This window comes from Caretta caretta, chromosome 24, assembly GCF_965140235.1.
Source record: "Caretta caretta isolate rCarCar2 chromosome 24, rCarCar1.hap1, whole genome shotgun sequence".
Lineage (NCBI taxonomy): Eukaryota > Metazoa > Chordata > Testudines > Cheloniidae > Caretta > Caretta caretta.
In genome coordinates this window covers 11,183,839-11,208,124 of record NC_134229.1, presented here as the reverse complement: position 1 = coordinate 11,208,124, position 24,286 = coordinate 11,183,839, and the positions used below count along the sequence as shown (strand labels likewise).

The 24,286-nt window shown below is 57.6% G+C and overlaps 1 protein-coding gene across 3 annotated transcripts in view; it reads left to right on the top strand.

Annotated features, from left to right (window-relative positions):
* The window catches only part of LOC125626180 (uncharacterized), a 56,364-nt gene extending 35,918 nt beyond the window's left edge, over nt 1-20,446 (top strand). For all 3 annotated transcript variants that reach the window (XM_075122797.1, XM_048828897.2, XM_048828898.2), the window contains 4 exons: nt 4,244-4,435; nt 5,045-5,146; nt 16,970-18,559; nt 19,248-20,446. In XM_075122797.1, the coding sequence (XP_074978898.1) occupies nt 4,244-4,435; nt 5,045-5,146; nt 16,970-18,559; nt 19,248-19,891 (2,528 nt within the window). In that variant the 3' untranslated portion in view covers nt 19,892-20,446. The remainder of the gene's footprint in view (nt 1-4,243; nt 4,436-5,044; nt 5,147-16,969; nt 18,560-19,247) is intronic.
* Nucleotides 20,447-24,286: the final 3,840 nt, after the last annotated feature.

Sequence of the window (24,286 nt, the reverse complement as noted above, 5' to 3'; positions counted from 1 at the left end):
ACTGTCACCCCTAGGTCCTTTTCCGCAGAACTGCTGCCTAGCCATTCGGTCCCTAGTCTGTAGCTGTGTATTGGGTTCTTCCGTCCTAAGTGCAGGACCCTGCACTTATCCTTATTGAACCTCATCAGATTGATTAGCAGGAGGAGCCACGGGTGTTGCCAACAGGGGGCAGGACAGTGCCCACCTACATACTGGAAGTTTGAGGCATCTGGAGCCATTCTTCCATGGAGCAGGAACACTGGGGCTTTGTTCATAGTTTAAATGGACTGTTTTAGATGCCAAGGCAGCCCAGTGCGATTGGGCAGCTTCACTCAGTCCCATCAGTGTCCCTGGGCCTCCATGTGGATCAGCTGCAGTCATCAGGAGAGAGCTCAGCTCGGTTCCTCCTCTAAATGACACGTGGGACTGGGTTTGCTGAAGGGCTCGGCAGCTTCCATTGCACCATGCTTATGGCCAGAGTTTCAAAAGGGTTCGGTGCTCCGTGTGCTGAGCCCTTCTGAAAATAATGGGCCTACAGTAGCATCACATTCCACTCTCCCATACACGGGTTCAGCTCCATGGACACTGGTGGAGCTGAAAGTGGAATTTTTCCCTAGGCTGTAACAAAGCTGCTGGTCCAGGGGAAGGTCTTGTCATCCTTAGGCCCCGATCTTGCATTCGTATCAGCACATGCAGCCTTCTGCATCCCCGGAGCCTTAGGATTGGAGTTGCCATGCAGGCTGTTCTTACCTGCTCAGTGCAAGCCCTGCACCCAATTTTAGCACAGTAACAAAGGGCAGCTAGTTAATTTTCTTAAACCTTATCAACCCAGCACCTTTCGGCTGTGAAAAGTAATGCACTGTCAGATCAAAGGGGATTAAACGGTCTTGCAGTTAGGGATTTAAGGACCTGATCCTGATCTCATTGAAGTTGGGGGGAGCAAAAGCTGCTGTTAGTGTGGTAATGGGAGGGAAATGCTCCAGGAGCTGGAAAGTCTGCTCTGTGTATTCCAGTATGCCAAGAGGCCTCAGCTGAGATCAGGGCCCCGTTGATTTTTGAACAGTGCAAACAATGTCGCACATATTAAATGGATTAAAAACTGGTTAAGGATCGCTCTCAAAATTAATGGGGAATCATCCTCCAGTGAGATCTCTTCTAATAGGGTCCTTCAGGGATTGGTATGGGGACAGTGCTGTTCAGGAGCTTGAACAACAATCTGGAAGAAAGCACAAAATCTTAGCTGGGAAAATTTGTGGCTGTCCCCTGTCCACTGATTCATTGTGGATAATGACCCATCCGTTCCACAGAGCAATCTGGGCCAGTTGGCAAGGGGACAGGGTGCTCGTGTTTTAACACTGCCCCATGCAAGGCCCTGTAGAGCGTGGGCCATGTATAAAATGGGGAACTGTGTCCTGGAATGTGGGACACTGGAAAGGACTGAGGGGTCATGGCAGAAGGAATCCGACTGAATGTGAGCTCGCAGAGCGATGCTCTAGCTCAGGGTGAACGCAATCCTCAGGTGTGTAAGGGAGCTAGCGGGTGGGAGTAGAGAGATGCTATCGCCTCTGTATAGGTTATATGTTAGTGGGGCCATTACTGGTTGCTGGGTTTCGTTCTGGTGTCCACGCAGCCACAAGAATGCTAACAAATTAGAAAGCGTTGAGGAAAGCACTACAGGAACAATTCAAGGATTGGAAAACCTGTCTGAGAGACAAACGAAACTTGATCCATTTAGTTTATCAAAGAGAAAGTTCAGAGGTGACTTAATCGTGGTTTTCAAGAACCAACGTGGGTACTTCTCTGCCTGAGGGGCTCTTAAAGGCAGAATAAGATGCAGCGGCTAGAAGCTGAAGCTAGCTAAATTCAGACTAGAAATAAGGTGCAGACTGTTGACCACTGGAACAGTTTACCTGGGAGTGTGGTGCATTCCCCAGCACTTGGAGTCTTTACATTGAGATTGGGGGGCTCTTAAAACACATGCTCTGGCTCAAACACAGCTGCTGGGCCTGCCACAGGAATTGCCTGGTGAGATTCTCCGGCCTGTGACACAGGACATCAGACTAGGTCAGTGTTTCTCAAATGCAGCCACCATGACCACATGCAGCCACCAGGGGCTTTTCTTGTGGCCACAGCCTGCTGGGTGGTGATGGGGGGAGGGGCAAAGCAGTTGCCCCTCCTCAGGGCCACCTGCAGGGGTTGGTCCTTGCCCCCTTCTGGAGCCACAAACATTGTAGGAGCAGGCGGCCAGTGTGAGTTCCCACCTTCCCAGGGGTGGTGGAGCTTGGGTTTCGGCCCTGTGGTGATGGGCAGTAGGCTCTGGCGTATGGCGGCGGACTTTCAGCCTCCAGCCGCAGGGCTTCAGGCTCTAGCCCTGGGCTCACCCCGCATTGCCCCTGGTCCTCCCCGACACCTTCCCACCTCCCTATGTAGGACTTAATTTGTCCCTCAGCTTGCCAGGGCTGGGTGAAAAGTGATATTAACAAATATACAAATTTTCAGAGTAGCAGATTTACTAGCTAGCACGTCTACAATCTCCCTGGTCACTCAATAACAGACTTAAAAGTGGCAGTTCTTCAACAAAAAAACTTCAAAAACAGACTCCAGTGTGAAACTGCAGAACTGGAATTAATTTGCAAACTGGACACCATCACATTAGGCCTGAATAAAGACGGGGAGTGGTTGGGTCATTACAAAACCTACACCTAATTTCCCCCTGCTGTTACTCACACCTTCTTGTCAACTGTTTGAAATAGTCCACTCTCATTACAACTTCAAAAGTTATTTTTCCTCCCTTGGTATCCTGCTGTTTAATTGAATTGTCTTATTAGACTGACCTCACACTTGGTAAGGCAACTCTCATCTTTTCATGTACGTATACCTGCTCCTGTATTTTCTGCTCCATGCATCTGATGAAGTGGGTTTTAGCCCACGAAAGCTTATGCCCAAATAAATCTGTTAGTCTCTAAGGTGCCACAAGGACTCCTTGTTGTTTTTACAAAAACAAAATCAACCAAAAAAATCAAAACATGCAAAGCACCTTATTTGTGTTCCTGGTCTGTTTGGGTCTAGTAAAGAACAGAGACAACTGCACATTACTTCATTTTTTTTGCAGACTCAACAATAAAAGTAGACTCCCATATAAATAAATAAATAATAATTTGGACATGAGTATGCGCATATTTATTTGTTTTTCCTAAAATTAAATATTTTAGGAAAAGTTGTCAGAGCGGCCACCAGAAACTTCATTGTGAGAACCCCTGCACTAGGTGGTTACACTGTACCTCTCTGGCCTTAGAATCCACAGGCTATGCTTGGGGCTCTGCTCCCCGTAGGGACACTGGCCCTGGGGTTCTCTGCCCCCCCAGATGGGACAGAGGGCTGAGCTCTCCCCGGGATTAGACCTGGGGTCCCTGATCCACCAGACCACGCTGCCTTTGCTGCCTCATGTGTTCTTTGCCTCACGCTCTGGCTGTGCCTGACCTGGAGTACCCCTGGGGGGGCTGTCAGCCCTGAGGGATTTCAGTGTGAAGGAGAAGTGGAGGGGTTTTGTTGTAGTTGAATGCCAGAGAGAAAATGTCTCCACTATAACAAATTGTGCGGGGAAGGGGGCCTGCTTTCCTGCTAGCGTGGGGCAGAGGGGGGCCGTGAGAACCCCCTTCCCCTGCAAAACTCAAGAATGGAGACTTCCCAAACTGCCCCGTGTCACTACTTGCGGTGCTGGCGGGCATGGGGGATGTGATGAGTTCTGTGGGGCTCTGCAAACCCCAGCCTGCCCTGTTAAATGGACCAGTTTTCTTTCTTTAAAGAAGGGAATTTCCCGGGGTTCTGTCTGCTGCTTTGCCCGGCCTTGTGGCAGCTCAGGCTTCGCTTTTCCTCTGTATCGTCAGACGTGACCTCATGCTAGGGGGTACAGGGCAATGGCCACCCCCCGAGAGACCCCAATGCGCACACCGAGCATGAAGCTCCCAACATTGGGCACCGGCTGGGATCTGCCCTGCCCAGTGCAGGTGGCTGAACAAGGCCTTGCGCACTGCTCGCACCCTTGCCGTGGGGTCAAGCTGGGGCCCAGGCCATGCGTGGGGAGATTTTACCTCAGAAGCTCCCTGCCTCTCCCTTTATTACAGGGGGAGTGCCAAAATCCAGCAGCCAGAGGGGAGCGGTGTCCCTACCCAGAGCCAGTGATGGGGAGGTAAAAGGCAGACCCATATAGGGCTGAGCAAAGCAACACACTGACCATCTCCTTCTAACCCCCTCCTTCCCGCAGCTCCGCGCCAGGCCTTCAGCGTGGCCCAGGAACCATCTCTCCGGGCGGCTCTGGAGCTCCAGGGCGGCACCAGCAGCCTCGACGAGCAGGCCCAGCAGCTGGATGCGGAGATCAACGAGCTGATCCAGCAGTGGGAGCTCAGGCCCGAGGATGAGGAGTTGGAGGACACGGCCTCTTCCGTGCTGCTGAAGAGTAGGTGCCCTCGGCGCATGGTGCCCATACCCCTGTGGGCTGTCCGGCTCCACAGCCCAGGGAACTTAGAGCGGGGTGATCCCTGTCAGATCACCTGCGGCAGCAGCAGGATGGTTCCCTACGGACCGTCCCCAGGGCTCTGTCCAGTCTGGGTTTAGATGCTGCTTGGCCCAGTCCCTCTCCAGTAGCCAGTTCCCCCAGCCCTGGACCTCCTAGCATAACAGGGAACGTCTGCTTTGTTCAGACACCCCCAAGGCTCCTACCTCTCCCCTTGCCCAGCCCCAGTCCCTCTCCCAGCCCAGTGCTCCCCCAACTTTGGTCTGGCTCAGGACTGTATAGTAGCTCTGAGGCCAACATGCCACTTCCTATCCTTGCCTACTCGCACAGAGCCCAGCAGAGTGAAGGTGGGTCCCAGGCCAGGGTTGGGGAGAGGAGCCAGGCACTGAAAGCTCCAGAGATGTGCCCCTAATCCCTGAGACCCACCTGGGCATGGCTTGCCCTTTCCCCTGCATCTCCCTGCCCGGTGGCTTTGGCAGGGCCAGGTGTCGCTCTGAGCTCCTGCCCTGATGAGACACCCCCAGATTCCCACCCAGTGTGCTTTCTGCGCAGGTAAATGGTGCCAGGGTGACCCCATGGACCTGGACGACGAGTTCATCTGGGAGGACCCTGCCTACGACGCAGACAGGGTGGAGAGCAAGGCTCTGGAAGCAGGTGATGGGGGAGAGGATGTCACTGGGGTGACCTGAGTCCTGCTCAGCCCACCTGGCACAGCTCAGAAGGGGCCATTGGGCTCCTGCCATGCCAGCACAAGCAAGGCAGGAGGAGGCATGACCTGGTCTGATCTGCTGCCATCACGGTGCTGCCCAGCTCTGTGAGAAGGGCCCTGAGTGCAGCTGGGCACCTGGGGGTCCCTCGTAGAGGGAGATGGCTGGGCGAAGACTCAGGGAGGTACATGGCATACCCAGCTCCCTTTTGGGGCTCTGCAGCTGGCACATGCATACGGGGATCCCTGTTGGGGCCTGAGGCAACACCTTCCTGGGTGGGGGTGGGGAGAGCAGTGGCCTGTTGTGCACAGATCTTGAAGGGCCTGGGAGAGAGGAGGGGGCTCAGCAGGGGAGGTGCAGGCGGGAAGCCGAGTGATCTGGGGGCTGTGGTGCTCTGCCTGGCACTCTCTGTGCTCTGCAGTTGCTGCAGCCCCTTGAGCCTGGGATCCTGAAGTTAGGGGAGTTGGGCACAGCAGCCTTTGGGGTTCATACAGAGGAGCTCTGCCCTGTGTCTCAGGGAATCCTTGCCCAGCCCTGCTCGCAGGAGACCCTGACATTTCGCTAACCACTCAGCTCGCTAGCTTCTGAGTGACCGCCAAGGGCCAAGCCCAGCCTTGTGTCACGTGCCAGATGCAGCATTCATTCACTGCTGGGTAAGTGTGGAGCTCGCTGCCCAATGGGAGGGGACTTGGGAGCTCCAGCTGCAGAGGCAGCTCTGCCCCGCCGTCCGTCGGGATAACGCGGGCAGCAGCATGCGCCCTGTGGCGTTTAACATGCAGACGGCTCTGGAGGGTGGATGCTTTCAGTCTCGCAGGTGTCGCTTGGGTGTACGTGCCAGATTGTCTCCGGGGTTGGCGCCACGGGGCGCTGGGAGCTTTCCCGAGCTCAGCACAAATGGCACTAACCGTGGGTGCCGATGGAACAGGCCTGGTAATCCATCTGAGCAGTGCTGCTCTGGAGTCGGTGACTGAGCCACGACCCAGGTGATGGGGCTCCCTCCCCATAGCTGGGAGAAGATTCCCAGCCCCATAGACCTTGTCGTGAGAAAGAACTCCCTAGTGTTCAGCATAAACTGTCTCTGGTCATCACGTCCTATCCTCTGCGCCTCATCCCGGCCTCCGCAGAACCTCAACCTGGACCCCAAACACTCCTTTCCCTCTCCCCACTCCGCCATGGCCTCCACAGGCCCCTCTGGGCTGCAGCCTCCACTCCCCTCTGCGGAGATCCTGCTCCAGCCTTCGCCCTCATGCCCCTGCATGCCCCTCCCCAGGTGCAAATCAGCTCCCTGTCCATCTAATACTGGCTTCCTGTGGCCCACCCACTAAACTGGCTGTTGAGGGTACAAGAGCTGTCTCCTCTGCAGCTCCCCCAGCTTCTGGCACTAGGACAGAGAGGGTCATTTGGCCGCTCTGGGAGCCTGTCAGCCAAGGAGCGAGTTGTTGGGGTGCTTTCTCTTGTGCGTGGCTGGACACCAGACCACTGAGCCAGCGGGAACTGGGGACCAGGAATCCAAATCCCTGTAGCATCCGGACCCATAAAGCCCAGGGCGTTTTAGGTTGTTAGAGCAGCAGCAGTAGGCTGTGCTGTGGTGCGCGCGTGCTCTGCCCGGGGCCGGTGGAGAACTAAGCGTCTCTCCAGAGTCCTCGTGGCTTTGTTGTTTCTCGCTCTTGTGATTTTTGGAACCTTTGGGGCTAGTTGGCGCTGCCGATTCTCGGTGTCGGATGAGCCCATTATTTCGGAGCCCTGCTGACTGCTGGGGAAGCCTCCGAGCCCCTTGAATTAGGTTTCTTTGAACAGGAAACGGCATCAGCCACGGAGGCAGCTGTGGAGCTGGGCTGGGTTTTGGGAAGTTGTTGTCGTAGGCTTTTAAAAAACAGCCATTAAGTGTTAAAGGAAAAGCCCCCTATAGCAGCGAGGCTGTGCTGGCCCCAGCATCAGCTCCTCTGGAGCAGAGCCACTGAGCAGAATGTAGCAAGAGGGCTTGATTTCCAGCAACATACGCCAGAACCGTGCGTCTGCGCTACACATGCAGATGCCAGAATCAGGCAGGCAGTGGCCACGGTCGTGCCTGTAAACTTCCGTTTATGCCTCTGCCTGGCTCTTGGCATGCAGTTGGATGTGCAGCTGTGGTGACTGCCCAGTGTGCATTGTGCTCCCAGCCTGGGATTTCCCAGAGCCCCCAGCTTTCAGCGGGAGCTAGGTTAGACAAGTGCTGAGCACTCCTGCCAATTCTGCCTGGAAGCTAGGAACCAGGCAGGAAACCTCCACCCGATCAGTCTGATCTAGAGTGAGCCTGGGCGAATGCACGTCCCCACTCAGCTGGAACTTGCATAGGGACCTGAAAATGGTGCGATTGAACATGGTACTAGAAAATGATACCCATTAACTTCCCGCATGCTGGGGATGAATTGATGAGAGTGTTGACAGCCTCTGCACTCCAGTGCATTCAAATGGCAAACTTCTCTGGCACACACTGTACCATCATCTGTTGGCTTCCTGTGTGGTTCTCACTGCATTTACACAGACCATTCAGTGGCGTTTTTCTCCTGGGTGATTTGCCGTGCTGGGTTGTGTGCTACCTTGCATGTTGCTTGGCCTGTATGAGGCCTGTGTTGAAGGAAATAGCTTTGTCAATGGCATCCATTGTTACAAGATTGCTCCCTTGTGAGCTGCGTCTGGCTGGAAAGTGTCTGGTTGCTGCAATCCTGCTCAGCGGGTAGCCGGGCATCTGAGAACTGCTGGGCTACTCTGCTTTCAAGTTTGGCTTTTTTAGTCTGGTGTGAGCAGCTGTCATAGCCCTGTGCTCCTGGGGTCCCTGTGCCACGCATGGGCTAGTCGGCTCAGGAGAGGTCCCATCACGAATATGTGAGACATGTTTAACCAACCCAGGGGCCCTCTGGGTCCATTATGTCCGTGAGCGTATAATGCTGCCTTTCGGAGCTGGTCGTGTTTCTCCTGCTTTGTGCTGCTCTGAATGATGGCCCAGGGGACAGGGCCAGGGAGGGTCTGGCCTAGTCACTGGAGAGTAGTAATTGTGTGTTGTATCCATAGGCCTCAGCCCAGATGATGATGATGATGATGAGCTTGGTATTGTGGCCCCAGCCCCTTTATGCAGGCACTGGACAAACCTGTCTATAGTGCCATTCTTCTCTCCTGCATTACCCCAGTGACTGTGACCTCCAGTTCTTCTTCGAGTGATTGCTCATGTGTATTCCACAATAGGTGTACATGCTCGCCACATGCACCGGTGCCGGAAGTTTTTCCCCTAGCAATACGCTTAGGGGAGAGCGCCCCCCCCCACGGCGCCTGCCCAGCGCGGTATAAGGGGGGCTGCACTCTCCCCATCCTCAGTTCCTTCTTGCCGCCAGTGAAGGGGCGTTGGAACTGCTGAGCTCCAGGGAAGGAGGAGGATCCTGGGAACTAGAGGCCAGTCAGCCTCACCTCAGACCCTAGAAAAATCATGGAGCAGGTCCTCAAGGAATCAATTCTGAAGCACTTAGAGGAGAGGAAAGTGATCAGGAACAGTCAGCATGGATTCACCAAGGGCAAGTCATGCCTGACTAAACTAATTGCCTTCTATGACGAGATAACTGGCTCTGTGGATGAGGGGAAAGCAGTGGACGTGTTGTTCCTTGACTTTAGCAAAGCTTTTGACACTGTCTCCCACAGTATTCTTGCCAGCAAGTTAAAGAAGTATGGATTGGATGAATGGACTATAAGGTGGATAGAAAGCTGGCTAGATTGTCGGGCTCAACGGGTAGTGATCAATGGCTCCATGTCTAGTTGGCAGCTGGTATCAAGTGGAGTGCCCCAAGGGTTGGTCCTGGAGCCGGTTTTGTTCAATATCTTCATTAACGATCTGGAGGATGGTGTGGATTGCACTCTCAGCAAGTTTGCAGATGACACTAAACTGGGAGGAGAGGTAGATACTCTGGAGGGTAGGGATAGGATACAGAGGGCCCTAGACAAATTAGAGGATTGAGCCAAAAGAAATCTGATGAACTTCAACAAGGAAGAATCCCATGCACCGCTACAAACTCCAGACCGAATGGCTCAGCAGCAGTTCTGCAGAAAAGGACCTAGGGGTTATAGTGGACGAGAAGCTGGATACGAGTCAACAGCGTGCCCTTGTTGCCAAGAAGGCCAATGGCATTTTGGGATGTATAAGTAGGGGCATTGCCAGCAGATCGAGGGACGTGATCGTTCCCCTCTATTCGACATTGGTGAGGCCTCATCTGGAGTACTGTGTCCAGTTTTGGGCCCCACACTACAAGAAGAATGTGGAAAAATTGAAAACGCCTAGTGGAGGGCAACAAAAATGATTAGGGGACTGGAACACATAACTTATGAGGAGAGGCTGAGGGAACCGGGATTGTTTAGTCTACGGAAAAGAAGAATGAGGGGGGATTTGATAGCTGCTTTCAACTACCTGAAAGGGGGTTCCAAAGAGGATGGCTCTAGACTGTTCTCAGTGGTAGCAGATGACAGAACAAGCAGTAATGGTCTCAAGTTGCAGTGGGGGAGGTTTAGGTTGGATATTAGGAAAAACTTTGACACTAGGAGGGTGGTGAAACACTGGAATGCTTTACTTAGGGAGGTGGTGGAATCTCCTTCCTTAGAAGTTTTTACGGTCATGCTTGACAAAGCCCTGGCTGGGATGATTTAGTTGTGGATTGGTCCTGCTTTGAGCAGGGGGGTGGACTAGATGACCTCCTGAGGTCCCTTCCAACCCTGATATTCTATGATTTGCTGCAGCTCATCCCCAGAACTCTTCGTTTGTTCAGTAGTACCTGTAGGTAGTTAGCTAGCTAATTCAGTTAGTTTAGTTAGTCATTGAGCCCGGGCTGGGGCATGCCCCGTGCCCCAGGCTTTAAGTCATGCGGCTCTTGTAGGCGCTCTATGCTGAGGAGTGACCCGTATGCAGATTGTCTGCGCTGCTTGGGAGAAAGGTGCAAAATCTGCAAGTCTTTCAAGCCCCGGACCAAAAAAGAAAGGGACATTAGGCTCCGGGCCATCCTGATGGAGTCAGCGCTGGCCCCGACCCCCGCACACCACTCAATCGGTACCCGGCACCGCAGCGTCCGGTACCATCATGCGGACAGCACCTCTCCCTGTCCACGGGGCACGCCAAGAGGACCGGAAAGACTCCCTCTTCGCAACGGCACCGAGGGAAGTCTGGGACAGAGGGTAGGCCCCATCAGGCTTTAGGCCTCCGACTCACGCTGAGCGGAGTAGCCCGGCCCCTTCGGAGCAGGCCTCTCCAGATGTCCAGATGCCATCTACACCCAAAGCCCTCCAGGCAGCCAGGGACGTCATGTCCATGCCGGTGCATGGAGTTCCACTGATGTTGGCCGCACGCTCCAGGGGCAAGCCGTCGCTGGGATCACTGTAGTCGCCACCGGCCCGGTACCGGTCTCGGTCGAGGGAACGTTCCCAACACCCCTCACTGCCCAGCGACCGTTCAGGGCTCAGTCCACGTGGATCGCCCTCAACGCTGGCCAGACTGTCCGGATGGGTGCCGTCTGACTGGGACTCCCGGCACTGCTCGTTTTTACAAAGCGAATATCGACAGGACCGTGGGGGACGTTGCCAATGGTCCTCGTCTCGCAGGAGATACCACAGTCGGTTGCGGCACGATCGTCAATGTCGTTCCTGCTCGGACTCCCGTTCCAAGTTCCCACCAAGGCACTGTAGCCCTGGGTGTCAATCGCCAGCATCTCGCTAACGCGGGTCCACCCATCAAGGCCGTTCACAGAGCAGCTGCTACCGTCGGTGCTGCTCCTCCGCGTCGAGATCACGGTCCTGTGGCCAACGTAGGTCCCGGCACCGCCGATTCTCCTGGTCCAGAGGCAGCAGCGGATCATTCGCCAGCCCGGCCTCCCCTCGCAGCCGCCTATCTACACGCCAAGCTAGCCAGCCAGCCCCACCAGTGCCTCAGCAAGCGCAATGGCACCAAGCGTTGTGGCTGGCCAGTGGGCACTGTGGCCTCCGGCACAGCCCCCGATGGGGGCTCACTCAGTGGCCAGGGCCTCGGAAGCACTGTCGGCGTCCATTTCTAGACAGCCAGAAAAAGGTCGGTGGGATCTGTGTCCTCGGTACTGTGCCCGGAGTCCGACCAGGTGGTGGATCCTCTGGTACCAGACGACACCCAAAGCACTGCATTGGCTTTGCCCTGCGCAGAGGAGCTGATTGCGGCCCCGCCTCCCTCCGTCCCTCAGGAGAACTACTGGGCTCACCAAGACCTCCTAAAAACGGTGGCAGCGAGGCTCCACCTCCAGGCTGAGGAGATGGCGTGAGGCTCTGCAGGAGGTGGGGCGGCTCCTGGACCTAGGAGCTATAGAGGCGGTGCCCAAGGAGTTCCTGGGCAAGGGGTATTACTCCCGGTATTTCCTTATCTCGAAGGCCAAAGGGGGGCTCAGGCCCATCATGGACCTGTGAGGCCTGAACCACTATATGGTGAAACTCTAGTTCCGCATGGTTTCCCTGGCCTCCATCGTCCCCTCCCTGGATCATGGGGACTGGTACGCTGCCCTCGATCTACAGGACGCGTGCTTCCACATCCACATATCTGAGGGGCACAGACGCTTCCTCCGTTTCATGATGGGACAGAGTCACTACCAATTCACGGTCCTACTGTTTGGTCTGTCCACTGCCCCCAGGGTCTTTACAAAGTGTATGGCAGTGGGAGCGGCCAACCTCAGACACCCGGGGGTCCAAATATTCCCATATCTTGACGACTGGCTAGTCAAAGGCATCTCCCAGTCGCTGGTGAGGGATCATGTGGTGCTCCTCCTGTCCACATGTACTGCCCTGGGCCTGTTGATAAACAGCACCAAGTCCACGTTAGTCCCGGTCCAATGCATAGAGTTTATCGGGGCGCTACTGGACACGACATCAGCCAGGGCCTCTCTCCCACCAGACAGTTTCAAGACCCTGAAAGGGCTCATCGACTCGGTCACAAGGTTCCCAGTGACAACAGCCAGGGCTTGCCTGCAACTGCTGGGTCACATGTCTGCATGCGCATATGTGGTCTGTCACGCCAGACTCAGAATGAGGCCCCTCCAGCTCTGGCTGGCCTCGCGGTTCTCCCAGGCCACAGACAGAATGGACAAAGTCCTCATCATGCTGAACTCTGTGATCACCTCCCTGCGGTAGTGGTCAGTCCCAACCAACATGCTCCAAGGGGTCCCATTCAGAGTCAGGGCCCCATCTTTGGAGCTGGTGTCCGACGCGTTGGACCTGGGTTGGGGGGTCCATGTGAGGAACTTTCAGACCCAAGGCCTGTGGTCTTTACAAGACCTACCCCTTCATATAAACTTCAAGGAACTCAGGGCGGTGTGACTGGCATGTATGGCCTTCCGCTCACACCTGGAGGGCAAGGTAGTCCAGGGTCCTCACGGACAACATGGCCTCGATGTTCTATATCAACAGGCAAGGAATGTGAGGGCGGATCACTTGAGCAGGGATTTTTCCTCTCTGCACAAGTGGTCTCTACACCCAGAATTGGCTCACCAGCTCTTCCGAAGGTGGGGTACTCCCCAGGTGGACCTATTTGCGACCCAGCAGAATGGACAATGCCCCTGGCTCTGCTCCGGGGGGGCCTAGGGAGGGGCACTATCTCCGATGCCATTACCCTGTCCTGGTGAGGCCAGCTCCTCTACGCCTTCGCCCTGTTCCCTCTGATCAGCAAGGTCCTGGAGCAAATAAAGACGGACAAAGCCAGGGTCCTCCTCGTTGCCCCGGCAGCATTGGTATGGGACCCTCTCAGGGCTGGCGGTAGCTCCGCCATGGCAGTTGCCACTCCACCCGGATCTGCTCTTTCAGGACCAGGGCCGCCACCTACATCCCAACCTAGCAACGCTTCACCTCATGGTGTGGCTGCTCAGTGGCGAGGAAAGGACATGCTCGGAACGGGTTCAGCGCGTCCTCCTCGAAAGTAGACGGCCCTCCACTCGCCGCTCCTATGTGGCGAAGTGGTCTCGGTTTTCGAGGTGGGTGGCAGGCCAGGGTGTTTCCCCGACAGCTGCCCCAGTCCAGCTTATCCTTGATTACCTCCTCCACCTGAGGGCCCAGGGACTGGCACCCTCGTCAGTCAGGGTACACTTGGCGGCCATATCGGCCTTTCATCCCCCGGTGCAAGGGCACATGGTGTTTTCCCATGGTATGACCAGCCGGTTCCTTAAGGGTTTGGACCGTCTCTACCCATATTCCAAGCCCCTGGTTCCACAGTGGGACCTAAACCTGGTGCTGGCTCGTCTCACGGGGGCCCCGTTTGAACCACTGGCCACGTGTTCCTGGTCTCGGCTCTCATGGAAGGTGGCCTTCCTGGTAGCTATCTCGTCGGCCAGGCGGGTCTCGGAGCTCAGGGCCCAAAACACCGTATACGTTTTTTCATAAGGTCAAGGTCCAGCTCCCCGCGTTCCTCCCGAAGGTGGTCTCTGCCAACCACATGGGTCAGGACATTTTTCTGCCAGTCCTATGCCCCAAGCCTCACGTGACTAGTGAGGAACGCCATCTCCACATGCTGGACGTGAGATGAGCTCTGGCTTTCTACCTCGAGCAGACCAAGCTATTCAGAAAGTCTTCACAACTGTTCATCACCTTGGCTGAGCAGGCGAAGAGTCAGCCGATTTCCACACAGCGGCTTTCTAAGTGGATCACTTTGTGCATCCGTTCCTGTTATGAGCTGGCAGGGGTTCTCCCGCCGCCTGTTGTGAGGGCAGACTTGACTTGGACGCAGGCCTTATCAGCTGCCTTCATGGCCCATGTCCCCATCCAGGATATCTATAGGGCCGGCACATGGTCTTTGGTTCACACATTCACCTCACACTATGCAATCGTCTCCCAGGCCAGGGATGATGCTGGGTTCGGCAGGGCGGTACTCCATCCCAAGAACTTGTGAACTCCTATCCACCTCCAACAGATATAGCTTGGAATCACCTATTGTGGAATACACATAAGCAATCAATCACTTGAAGAAAAAACAGTTACCTTTTCTTGGGGGGAGGGAGAGCTCAGTGGTTTGAGCATTGGCCCGCTAAACCCAGGGTTGTGAGTTCAGTCCTTGAGGGGGCCATTTAGGGATCTGGGGCAAAAATTGGGAATTGGTCCTGCTTCAAGCAGGGGGTTGGAATAGATGACCTCCTGAGGTCCCTTGCAACCCTGATATTCTATGATTCTATGATGTTCTTCAGGATGTGTTGCTCATGTCTATTCCACATCCCATCCTCCTCCCCCTCTGTCAGAGTCGTCTGGCAAGAAGGAACTGAGGGTGGGGGAAGCACAGCCCCCCCTTATACCGCACCAGGCAGGCACTGCTCCAGGGGTCACGGGGGGGGGGGGTGCTCCCCCCTACAAGTACTGCTTGGGGAAAAACTTCCGGCACCAGTGCACATGACAAGTACGCACACCTATTGTGGAATAGACATGAGCAACACATCTCGAAGAACACCAGTTACGGAAAAGGTAACTGTCTTTTTCCCATAGCCAAGGGCAGATCTCAAAGGGGAGAGCTCTTTACCGCTAACAGATGCTATGGTGCCCATGCAGTGAGTTCTCATGCAGCTGCTCGCTCAGAATTAGCGAATGCTGATGCCACAAGCTCAGGTGTCTGGTTGTGTTTTCATAGCTGGTACAGATATTCCTGCTTCCAGGCTGTGACCGTATGGGAAGCACTAGGGGAAAAGCCTAGACAGCCAGCCAGCAAGACCCCAGTTCAGCAAGGCAAAGAAGCACATGGTCAGTCCCAGAGGTCATCAGGACTCCTCCTAGACTCAAAGTGAGGCCTGTACCGAAGGAATCTGCTTCCAAGGCTGTAGAGTATCAGGGAGCTAGTCTGTTACTTGCCTGGGTCTCTGTTTGTTCCCTTCCCAGCCCTGACAGGGAGGCCCCAGACCGCCATGGGATTGAGCAGGATTTATCTCATCTGCCAGGTGGCCGGAGCTCCCTGGAGCACACACTTGAAGGAGCCCAGGGCTCCCTCAGGGCATGTCCGTGTGGAAAAGCTTCCCCGCTGTGCTTAAATGAGTGCAGTTAGACTGGTGCAAACCCCCTTGTGGCCCCTCTGGCTCCAGGATAAAAGTAACTTTGGAGGGCTTTAGCTAAACTCCTTCCAAAGCGACACAAGCTGAACGCTCCCCCTTATCCCAGCATGAGTGTTAATGGTGGGGGGCATATGGCACGCTGGTTCAGCATTCACCGGGGGTGGGGAGGGGGTATATGGTGCGCTCATGCAGCATCCCCCAGGAGGGGGGATCCGTATGGGGCGCCGATGCAGCATCCCCCAGGAGGGGGGATCCGTATGGGGCACCGGTGCAGCATCCCCCAGGAGGGGGGATCCGTATGGGGGCGCTGGTGCAGCTGTCACTTTACATTGCACTTTACACCTGGCTTATACCGGTATCGCTTTCCCACGTAGACGAGTGCTCATGTGTGGAGCCTGGACTGTGGCTGAGCACTGGCACAGAACGGGGTCCTGAGCTGCGTGCCCAGTGCCAGGGCATCCCAGGCTGTTCTCTGGGCAGAGCCAGGAAGGGCCTTACTGCAGAACTGGGGTTAGGCTCCTGCCAGCCCTGTGACCAGTGGGGGTTGGTGGCGAGGACTCCCCCACCTGGCCAGCCCCGGGGCGGCCCCTGCTGAGTGAGGCTGCACATGTGCAGTGCTGGTTCTCTCCAATCCAGCTCCCCTTGGAGAGGAGCGTGAGACCCACAGTGGTGGGGAAGGGGAAGGGACTGAGGAGCTGGGGGTGGATCCACCTGGGGGCTGCGCTTCCTGATGCTGAGCCCACAGCTGGATGTGTCAGGAGGCAGCACAGGGCGAGGCTGTATGCTGGGGAAGTGGGGAGGGCAGGGGCCCAGCAGGCTGTATCCAGCGCCCGGTTCAGGGATCCAGGCGAGCGCTCCCTGCCCACCACCCACCCCCAACAGGAGGAGGCATACAAGGGGGCGGTAAGTGTGAACAGAGTGAGGAAGCGTGTGGGAGAATGAGGGAGAGGGGCCAGTGAAGAAATGTGTTCTGCGGGGAGTCAACTGCACTGGGAGATCGGTTCGGTTCCCAAAGTCAGGGGAGAGTTCGTGGGTCCTTTCCTGTCTGGCTGTCTCTGGTGGGATTCAAGCACCAAGTGGTCAGTCTGATTGTTTAGGTCTGTGGCTGAGACCCCATCTCATGTGTAGACCCTTGTCCTGAGATCACCCGTATCTTCCCTGGGCGGGGGGCTCTGCTCCAGGTGTCACCATCTGAGAACCTCCCAGCTGGAGCAGGATGGAGACTCGGACAGGGCCTCAGTAGCAGTTCCTCTGTGACCCATGTGCAATCTCGGGCAAAGCCACGCTCCGAGCTGTCTGGGGGAGCAGCAGTGTCTGGCTCTGGGGCTTCAGGTGTTGTCCTCCATCCCCACTGGGAGTCTGAGCGCTGTGCTGGGCCAGCTGGCAGGAGTGGGATGGTGGTAACGCAGGGGCATGGGAACAGTGCCCTCGTTCTGTCCCCGCAAGGACGCCCTTGTCGGCATTTGTCAGGGTTGAGGCCTGTGTTTAACTCATCCACCAGTGACCAGCTCTGGGCTTGGCTGCGTTCTGAGCTCCCCTCCGAGGCGCTGAGAGCAGGGTCTGGAGGGCAGCCGTGGGTTAGTGGTGTAGGGCTGAAGAGCAATTGGGTGAATGGCTGAACTCGGCTGAGAACATAAGAGGTGGGGGAGGCTGAGACGCCAGGTAAGCTGCTCCACCAGATGCAGCCTCACCAGGATGGGCATTTCACCATGTGCCTCTCTCTGCAGATGATGTAAAGGGCCAGGCCGGCAGCCCAGCAGTGCCACCTTCCTCGCCCTCCTCCCCTGCCCAGTCCTCAGAGGATGTCCCGGACAGCCAGGGGGGCTATTCCCTGAGACCCAGGGGCCCTGCAGAGGAGCGTTCAGCAGAGGAGGAGGAGGGAGACTCCCCTGGTGGCTCCACGGAGGAGAGCTCAGCAGAGGGGGAGGAGGAAGATGCTGAGCCCCCTCCGCAGCGGCAGAGGAAGCGGGGTCCCCAGGGAGGGACGGCTCCGCGTGTCTACCCATGCCCCACCTGCGGCCAGAAGTTCGCCAACAGCAGCAACATGCGGAAGCACCTGCGGATCCACACGCGGGAGGCGCTGTACTCGTGCCATGCCTGTGGCAAGTCCTTCACCGACTCCTCCAACCTGGCCAAGCACCAGCGCGTGCACAGCGGGGGCCGGGAACGCCCCTTCAGCTGCTCCAAGTGCCCCAAGGTCTTCGCCTCGGCCCCCGATCTGCAGGAGCACCTGCGGCGCCATGAGGGCATCCGGCCCTTCCCCTGCATGGACTGCAAGCGCAGCTTTGTGTCGCAGGCAGAGCTGCTGGCGCACATCCGCAGCCACGTGGGGCAGCCCCAGACCCTGGCCCCCAAGCCCTTGCTGCGCTGCGAGGACTGCGACAAGAGCTTCGCCGGCCCCATGCTGCTGCGCCTGCACCAGCGTCGCCACAAGGCCTTTGTGTGCGACGAGTGCGGCGCTGTCTTCACCCTCGAGTTCAAGCTGCTCTTCCACAAGAGCTTGCACAGGGGGCCGCAGACCTGCGCGCGCTGTGGGGTGCAGTACACGGGAGGGCACTTCTGCCGGGCCCAGGCCCGGGCCCAGCCCCAGCCCCAGCCCCAGCCCCAGGCCTCCCGGCCGGCACAAAACAACACCAGGAGTCCAGGGACCGCGTCACTCATGGTCAGAGTCCCTGACTCTGTCTCGACAGCAGGATCCGCCCTGGCCAGGCCCCCAGCCCCACTAGCAGCCAGGTCCCCAAGCTCTGCCCCAGCTGGCCCCCCAGGCTCTGCCCTGGCCAGGCCCTCAGCCCCACTAGCGGCCAGGCCCCCAGGCTCCGCCCTAACCAGGCCCGCAGCCCTGGCCCCACTAGCAACTGGGCCCCCAGGCTGTGCCCAAGCTGGGCCCCTAGCCCCACTAGCGACTGGGCCCCGAGGCTCTGCCCCAGCCAGGCCCCCAGCCCCAATAGCCGCCAGGGCCCCAAGCTCCATCCCAGCCAGGCCCCCAGCCCAAGTAGCAGTGAGGCCCCACAGCTCAACCTCAGTCTCAGGCCCTGGCCTCTGTCTCAGTCCCCACAGCTCAACTACACCGATGGCCCTGGCCCCTGTCTCAGTCCCCTTGACCATCCCTCCCTCAGACCCAGTCACAGGAGTGATAAGTAACGGTCTGATCCTACTGAACCCAGCAACCTTGCCTCCGGGCACCAAGATCATCCTTCAGATCCCACCCCAGATGGTCGTGCCCCCCAGGGCCACAGGCACGAGAGCCGGGAGTACCCACGCACATACTCTGCAAGGACCTGTGCCCGGAAGGATGCGAGTGCTGCGCCCAGCCCCAGGTACCGTATACCGACACCAGGGCACAAGGCTTCACTGTCGGGCAGGTCGGCTCCTGCTTCCCAGCCTCCGCTGTCAGCTACTGCAGGGAGGTCGGGCCCCAGAGCAATTCTCGTGTGGCCCCATTTGTTACAAAAGCTCGGTGTGGCTTGTGCCAGCAAGATGGCTGCCCTGCCTTCCTGGCTAGGGCTGGGCCATGCCCTGTGCTGAGCATGGAAAGGGGGGATGTGCCAACCACAAAACGAGCCGATTGCCTCCCTGCCTGGGGGGGCTGGATTCATGTCACTTGGGGCCCAGGGAAAGCACTGGAAATATGGAGGATTGCCCCAAGCACATATGCCTTTCTGAGCAAGGGAGGCTCTACCGTAGCTCTCCTTGCCTAGAGTTGGGGGGAGGGCAGTGAGGGGGGCCTTTTAAGGGGGAAAGGTTTGGGGGTCAGCCCCAGAACTCCCTGCTGAAGTCATGGGGGTGCACAGATTGGGACATCAGAATTTGGCCCTCACCTCCATCGGGGACCCCCTTTCCATCGGGTTCGGGGGCTGAATCCTCTGTCTAACTCCTCTCCCCTGCCAGAGCATGCTTCCTCCTTGGGGGCTGGGCCCTCACTGCCCATTCAGAGGGGCTGTTATTTGGACCAGGAAGGGTCATCCACCCGCCACCTCCCTGACCTGTCTCCTCTTTGCTTTGCAGCCAAAGCTCAGGGGCCAGCAGGAGGACAGCACGGTGAGCTCACCAGCAGCAGGACGGCAGCAGAGAAGGGGAACGAGGCACAGCCCCTGCCAGTGGCAGCCCCATCCCAGCCCCTGCAGCCCCCCCCACCATCAGCCCCCCTGCAGACCTCCCCTCCCTCAGGCCCACCACCCCCTTCAGCCCCTCCACAGCTGCCAGGCCCCTCCAAGGAGCTCTGGGCTGAGCAGGGAGCGTGGCACAAACCCTACAACTTCCGGCATTCCCAGCCCCAGGTGACATACACGGAGCAGGGAGCAGGGGAGGGCAGCGACCCCGGGGGAAGCTCTGGGGAGGACTGGGCAGGAGAGAGCGGGGACGAAGAGGACGAGGAGCTGGAGCCTGTCCCCCAGGGGAAGAGGCGAGGCCGCCCCCCCATGAAGCAAGGCCAAGGCCAGCCCCCCAAGAAGCGGAGGCGAGGCCAGCCCCCCCTGGGCCCCTACATCTGTGGGGTCTGTGCCAAGCGCTTTGTGTACCAGAGGTCACTGAAACACCACATGCGGCTCCGCAGGCACCATCCCTCCTGCCACCAGTGCCATGCCACCTTCAGCGATCTCCCCAGGCTGCAGCTCCATCTGCTCAGCCACCGGGGGGAGGGCATGGCATGAGCGGGCATGGGTGAGGCTCAGAGCACACCACTGCTGTGCCTACCCCCCAACCCCTGTGGGGGCCCTCAGTGCAAACACCCCCTTGCTCTGCTCCTGCAGCCCCACCCCATTGCAGAGCAGGCAGTTGTGTTGGGGTGTTTGGACTGAGCTGTCTGACCATCCTGGGAGAAACTACACCCAGACGTCTCTTCTCTGGCCTGGCCTTCCACGTGCCACTCTGCCCTGGCACCCATGGTGTCCTCAGGTCCTCCACCCCTTGGATTCCCCTGTGTCACAGGGGGCAGGGCAGGGCCTCTTCTCACCTGAAATGCTGCTGCCCTCTCAGTTACTCCGCATAAAAAGCTGCCCTGAGGCTCGCTGGGGGCTGCGTGTGCTTTGTGTGTTAGGGGTGGGGACCAGTGACTTGTTTTTTCATGTCCCCCACTGCATGGCCAAGCTTGGACACAAGAGTGGAAAGGCCCCTGCCCTGCCCCTCTGCCTTAAGGGGTCAGGTGGAGCAAGACACACACGACTGATTTTATTTTTTATTATTAAAAAAAAATGTTTTTAAGCAAATTGTTGTATTTGTGAGTCCCCTGCCTGCTCAGCAGACCACGGCCAGCCTTTCAGGTGGCTGCTGGATTCAGGTGCCTTGGGTTTGGGGAGCCCGGCAGAGCCCTGGTCTTCCCAAGCTGCTGAGAACCTGCCCCAGTCAGCACAAGGTCTCCAGCTGGGCTCCCCCAACCAGTGGCTGCCTGTGTGAATTGATCCTTGTGTGGGGGCTCCTGGTTCCTGCAGGGCCCTGTGCCCTGCTGCTCACATTGCAAAGCCCCTGCCAGCGCTGGTGGTTGAGCAGAAATTGCCATCAGTTCTGCCAGGTTTCAATCGCAAGGGGGGAGATGTCCCCTGTGGGGCTGCAGGGGGGTTAGTGTTCCATGTTAAGACATGCGGAGGGGGACTGCTGGTGTACTGAGAGCTCCCAGGCTGGGCTGGCAAACAGCCCCAACCTCGTCTGAGTTATTTGGGGCAGAATGGCAGGTAGAGGCCCCAGCCACTGTCAGGCCTTGCACAAACTTAGTAAGAAACCAGCCCCTGCCTCAAATTGCTCGGGGTCTAAAGGGATAAGACCAGAGGTGGGAGAGGACACTGAGGTGCCAAGATGGGTGAAGTGAAATGGCCCTGGTCACACGGCAGCTCAGAGGCAGAGCTGGATGCGAATTGTCCAAAAGTGTTCGGGGGGGAGTTCAATGCCAAGTCACTGAGGCAGTAGCTTTTGTGGGAACGTGTCTGTATATAACAGGCGCACGGTGGGATGGTTCCAGGGCATTTCTGAAAACAAGAGACCCCTCGAATAGCCCTGTGATGAAGCACCCAGCTGGGATGTGCCTGATTGATTCCAAGCAGGGACTTCAATATGGCTCTCCCAGGGAGGGCCCTGGCCATGGGGCTGTTGGCTGTAACATGCTGCCATTTGAATGCCTGGTAACACAGGGGCCTCCCCGGTTGCTATCATGTCTGTTATTGAACTAGGAACTCACCCACAAGCAAGCTGTGTTTAAAAGTGGCTGGGAAAGCACGTCCTCCTGTTGGTTCTGCTGCTCCGAGCCCAGCTCTGCGGCACAGTGCCGTCCTCCTTGAGTGTTTGGTGGGTTTACGCCCCGTTAGTTTCCCTGCTGGTGTTACCACTTGCTGGAGCTGGGGGTTGTAGCTGGACTCCTGTGTGACGTGGCATGTGGCCCTGCAGGCGAGGCTGCCCTGGTGGGCCGTGAGGTGCAGAGGGGAAGAGCTGGGGCTCAGGCTATTTGTCTCTGATGTTTCCACTGTTCATCTACCTCAGTGCTGAATTGATTATTTGTATTACTGTTGTGCCTAGGAGCCCTAGTTACAGCCCAAGACCAAACCTCTGCAGTGGCTGCTGGGCCAGGCAGGCACATCCAGCCCACTCTTCCTGGTCCGGGATGTCCTCACCTCTCCATCTGGGGGGGGCTACCAGCAGCCACAGAGCCAAGGGAGACCAAAAACGGCGTGATTGCATCCTACACTGACTCAAAATCCACATCACACAAGGCCAGGGCTGCACCTATGAGGAAAGGGCAGGCCTGGGGATTACAAAGGAGCCCAAGGGAGTTAGGTGCCCAAAGCGATGGGTGTCTAAGGGTTCCTGAGCCTGTCTGGGATATCTCTGCAACCCCAGTGCACCCATCGCTGTGTGGCACTCGGCTCAACACCAGCTTGGCTTTGTTCCAAGGCCACTTGCTGGGTCTTCTGTTTTGCCCCTTAACTGTTAGTGCCCGAGCTCCTAGCCTGTCATTTTCTCAGTGGGGCACCCAGAGCCATGGTTCCTGTTGCCCAGATCCTCCATCAAGCAATCTGCACCACCCAGGTTCAAGCAGAGAGGGAAATATGGGTAACGGGAACTGCTGAGGCAGAGGAGAGGGCAGGAGGCTACACAGCTGGGAGTTGGCCATGTGATACAGAAGCCCCAAAAAGGCCAGCAGGGCTAAGGCCAGGGCCACCTGTGTCTGCAACACTTGTGACAGCTCAGCAGGTATCCTGTGCTTGGCTAGGGGCCCCTCGCTATCACAAAGGGGAACGCTGGGCTGGGCTGGACAGATGCTACGGGAAAGCGTAGAGACCGAAACCCACGTGGCTGGGCTATGGGACAGGGAGGGAGCCGGCGCGATGCTGGATCTTACAGCTCTCCCAGGGTCAGAGCACCCCTGGCAACGGAGTCACTTGGCCTGGGCTAAAGGGCTGCCAGAGGTGAGTGGGGAAGGAAAGCCGACGCTGGCAGGATGAGATGGCTCAGGGCGCTGAATGGGGTTTGCTTCTGGGCTCTAGTCTCTGCTCCCACGCTGGCAGCCCTGCAGGGGCCAGGCTGGAATAATTGGGTCGGGAAGCGAAGGGGTGGCAAAGCCCATTATTGGGGAGCAGGATTTTGCTGCACATACTTTACAGCGTGGGGATAAATAACGTTGGCAACGTACATACCAGGTAGGGTGCAGACGGCGTCATGGGAAGTAGTTTGCGGGGGTGCCTGCTTCATGTCATCCTTGTAGGGCAGCATTGCTGGGGTTCAGGGGCAGGTGTACCCAGTGCCCCCTCCCCACCTCGGCTGCCAGAAGGGCGGGGCTGAGGGAGGCTGTGTAGCTGTAAGCTACGGGGAGGGGGTGTTTATGGAGCAGCTCCTCAGACAAAGGCTCATGCGAAATCCCCCAGGACCTGAGGGGTAGCAGCCATGGCCTCCAGCCAAAGCACTGGAGGAGCATGAGCTAGTTACTGGGGGAGCCAATCCCATCTCCCCAGAACCCCACCCCTTCCAGGCTAGAGCCTCACGCAGGGGGGCTGGAACAATCCATACAGGGGGGCTGAGAACCACTGAACCAAACCGTAAACCCTGGATATGATGGAAACCACTTCAAGGCAGGGGGTGTTGCAGCATGGGCGGGCTGTGCTGTGCTGGGGGTCTGCAGCTGAGCCAGGGCAGAGCATGAAGCCATGAGCCTAATTATGGCTGCACTGCAGCCTGCCTGGCTTGGGCTGCCTCACCCCCACTCCCCAGCACCCTGCCAGCCCAGGGCTGGACATTCGCTCAGGGTAGCGTCCCCTTTGGGCAGTGCAGGGGCACCCTTAGTGGTTCTACTCGTTGAGCTGGTGGGCCGGTGGCTGGGGGACATGACCCGGTGCCCAGTGGAGCACCTCTCCCCCTGTGCAGAATGAGTCTGGTATGGGCCAGGGGAGCAGGGGCGGGGCGGCTCTTACAGCTGGCTCGTGTGCATCAGGGGGGTACGTGCGCAGAAGCATGTGGCTGGGGGAGAGGTCTGTGCAGTGCGTGTGGTGAGAGGGGTGTGTGCATGAGTGTCCATGTACAGGGCTGTCCAGGCATGCGTGTGTGCAGAAACGTGGCTGGGGGGAGGTGTGTGCATGCACATATATGGGTGCAGTGTGTGTGCTAGGAGATACGTGTCCATGTACAGGGATGGGGGGTTCATAGCAGGGAGTACGGGGGGGTGTGCGCGCACATGTGCTCCAGGCGGGGGTTGCATGTAGAGGTGGGCATGTGCACGGTGAAATACATGGGGGGGGTAAGGAGGGGGAGGTGCAGCATGTGCCCGGGGAGACATGTGAAACGCAGGGCGCTGGCTCCAGCCCCAGGAAGGCTTTGGCTCAGACACACTCTGGCCAGGGCTAGGCTAGGCAAACAGGCCGAGCGTTGAACAAACACGACGTTAAGCAGGACGTGGCACCGTGGCTGGGCCATGCAGAGCGGTTTTCCCAGGTCATACTCTCTGCCCCCGGAGGAGCCTAGACTCGGGGGCATTTCTCAGGGGATTTCCCCTGGTCTCCCCCCAGTACTAAGGGCCACCCAGTCAATGCAGTGCAATTGGCACCATTGCAGAGCCCCAGGGCCGGGCA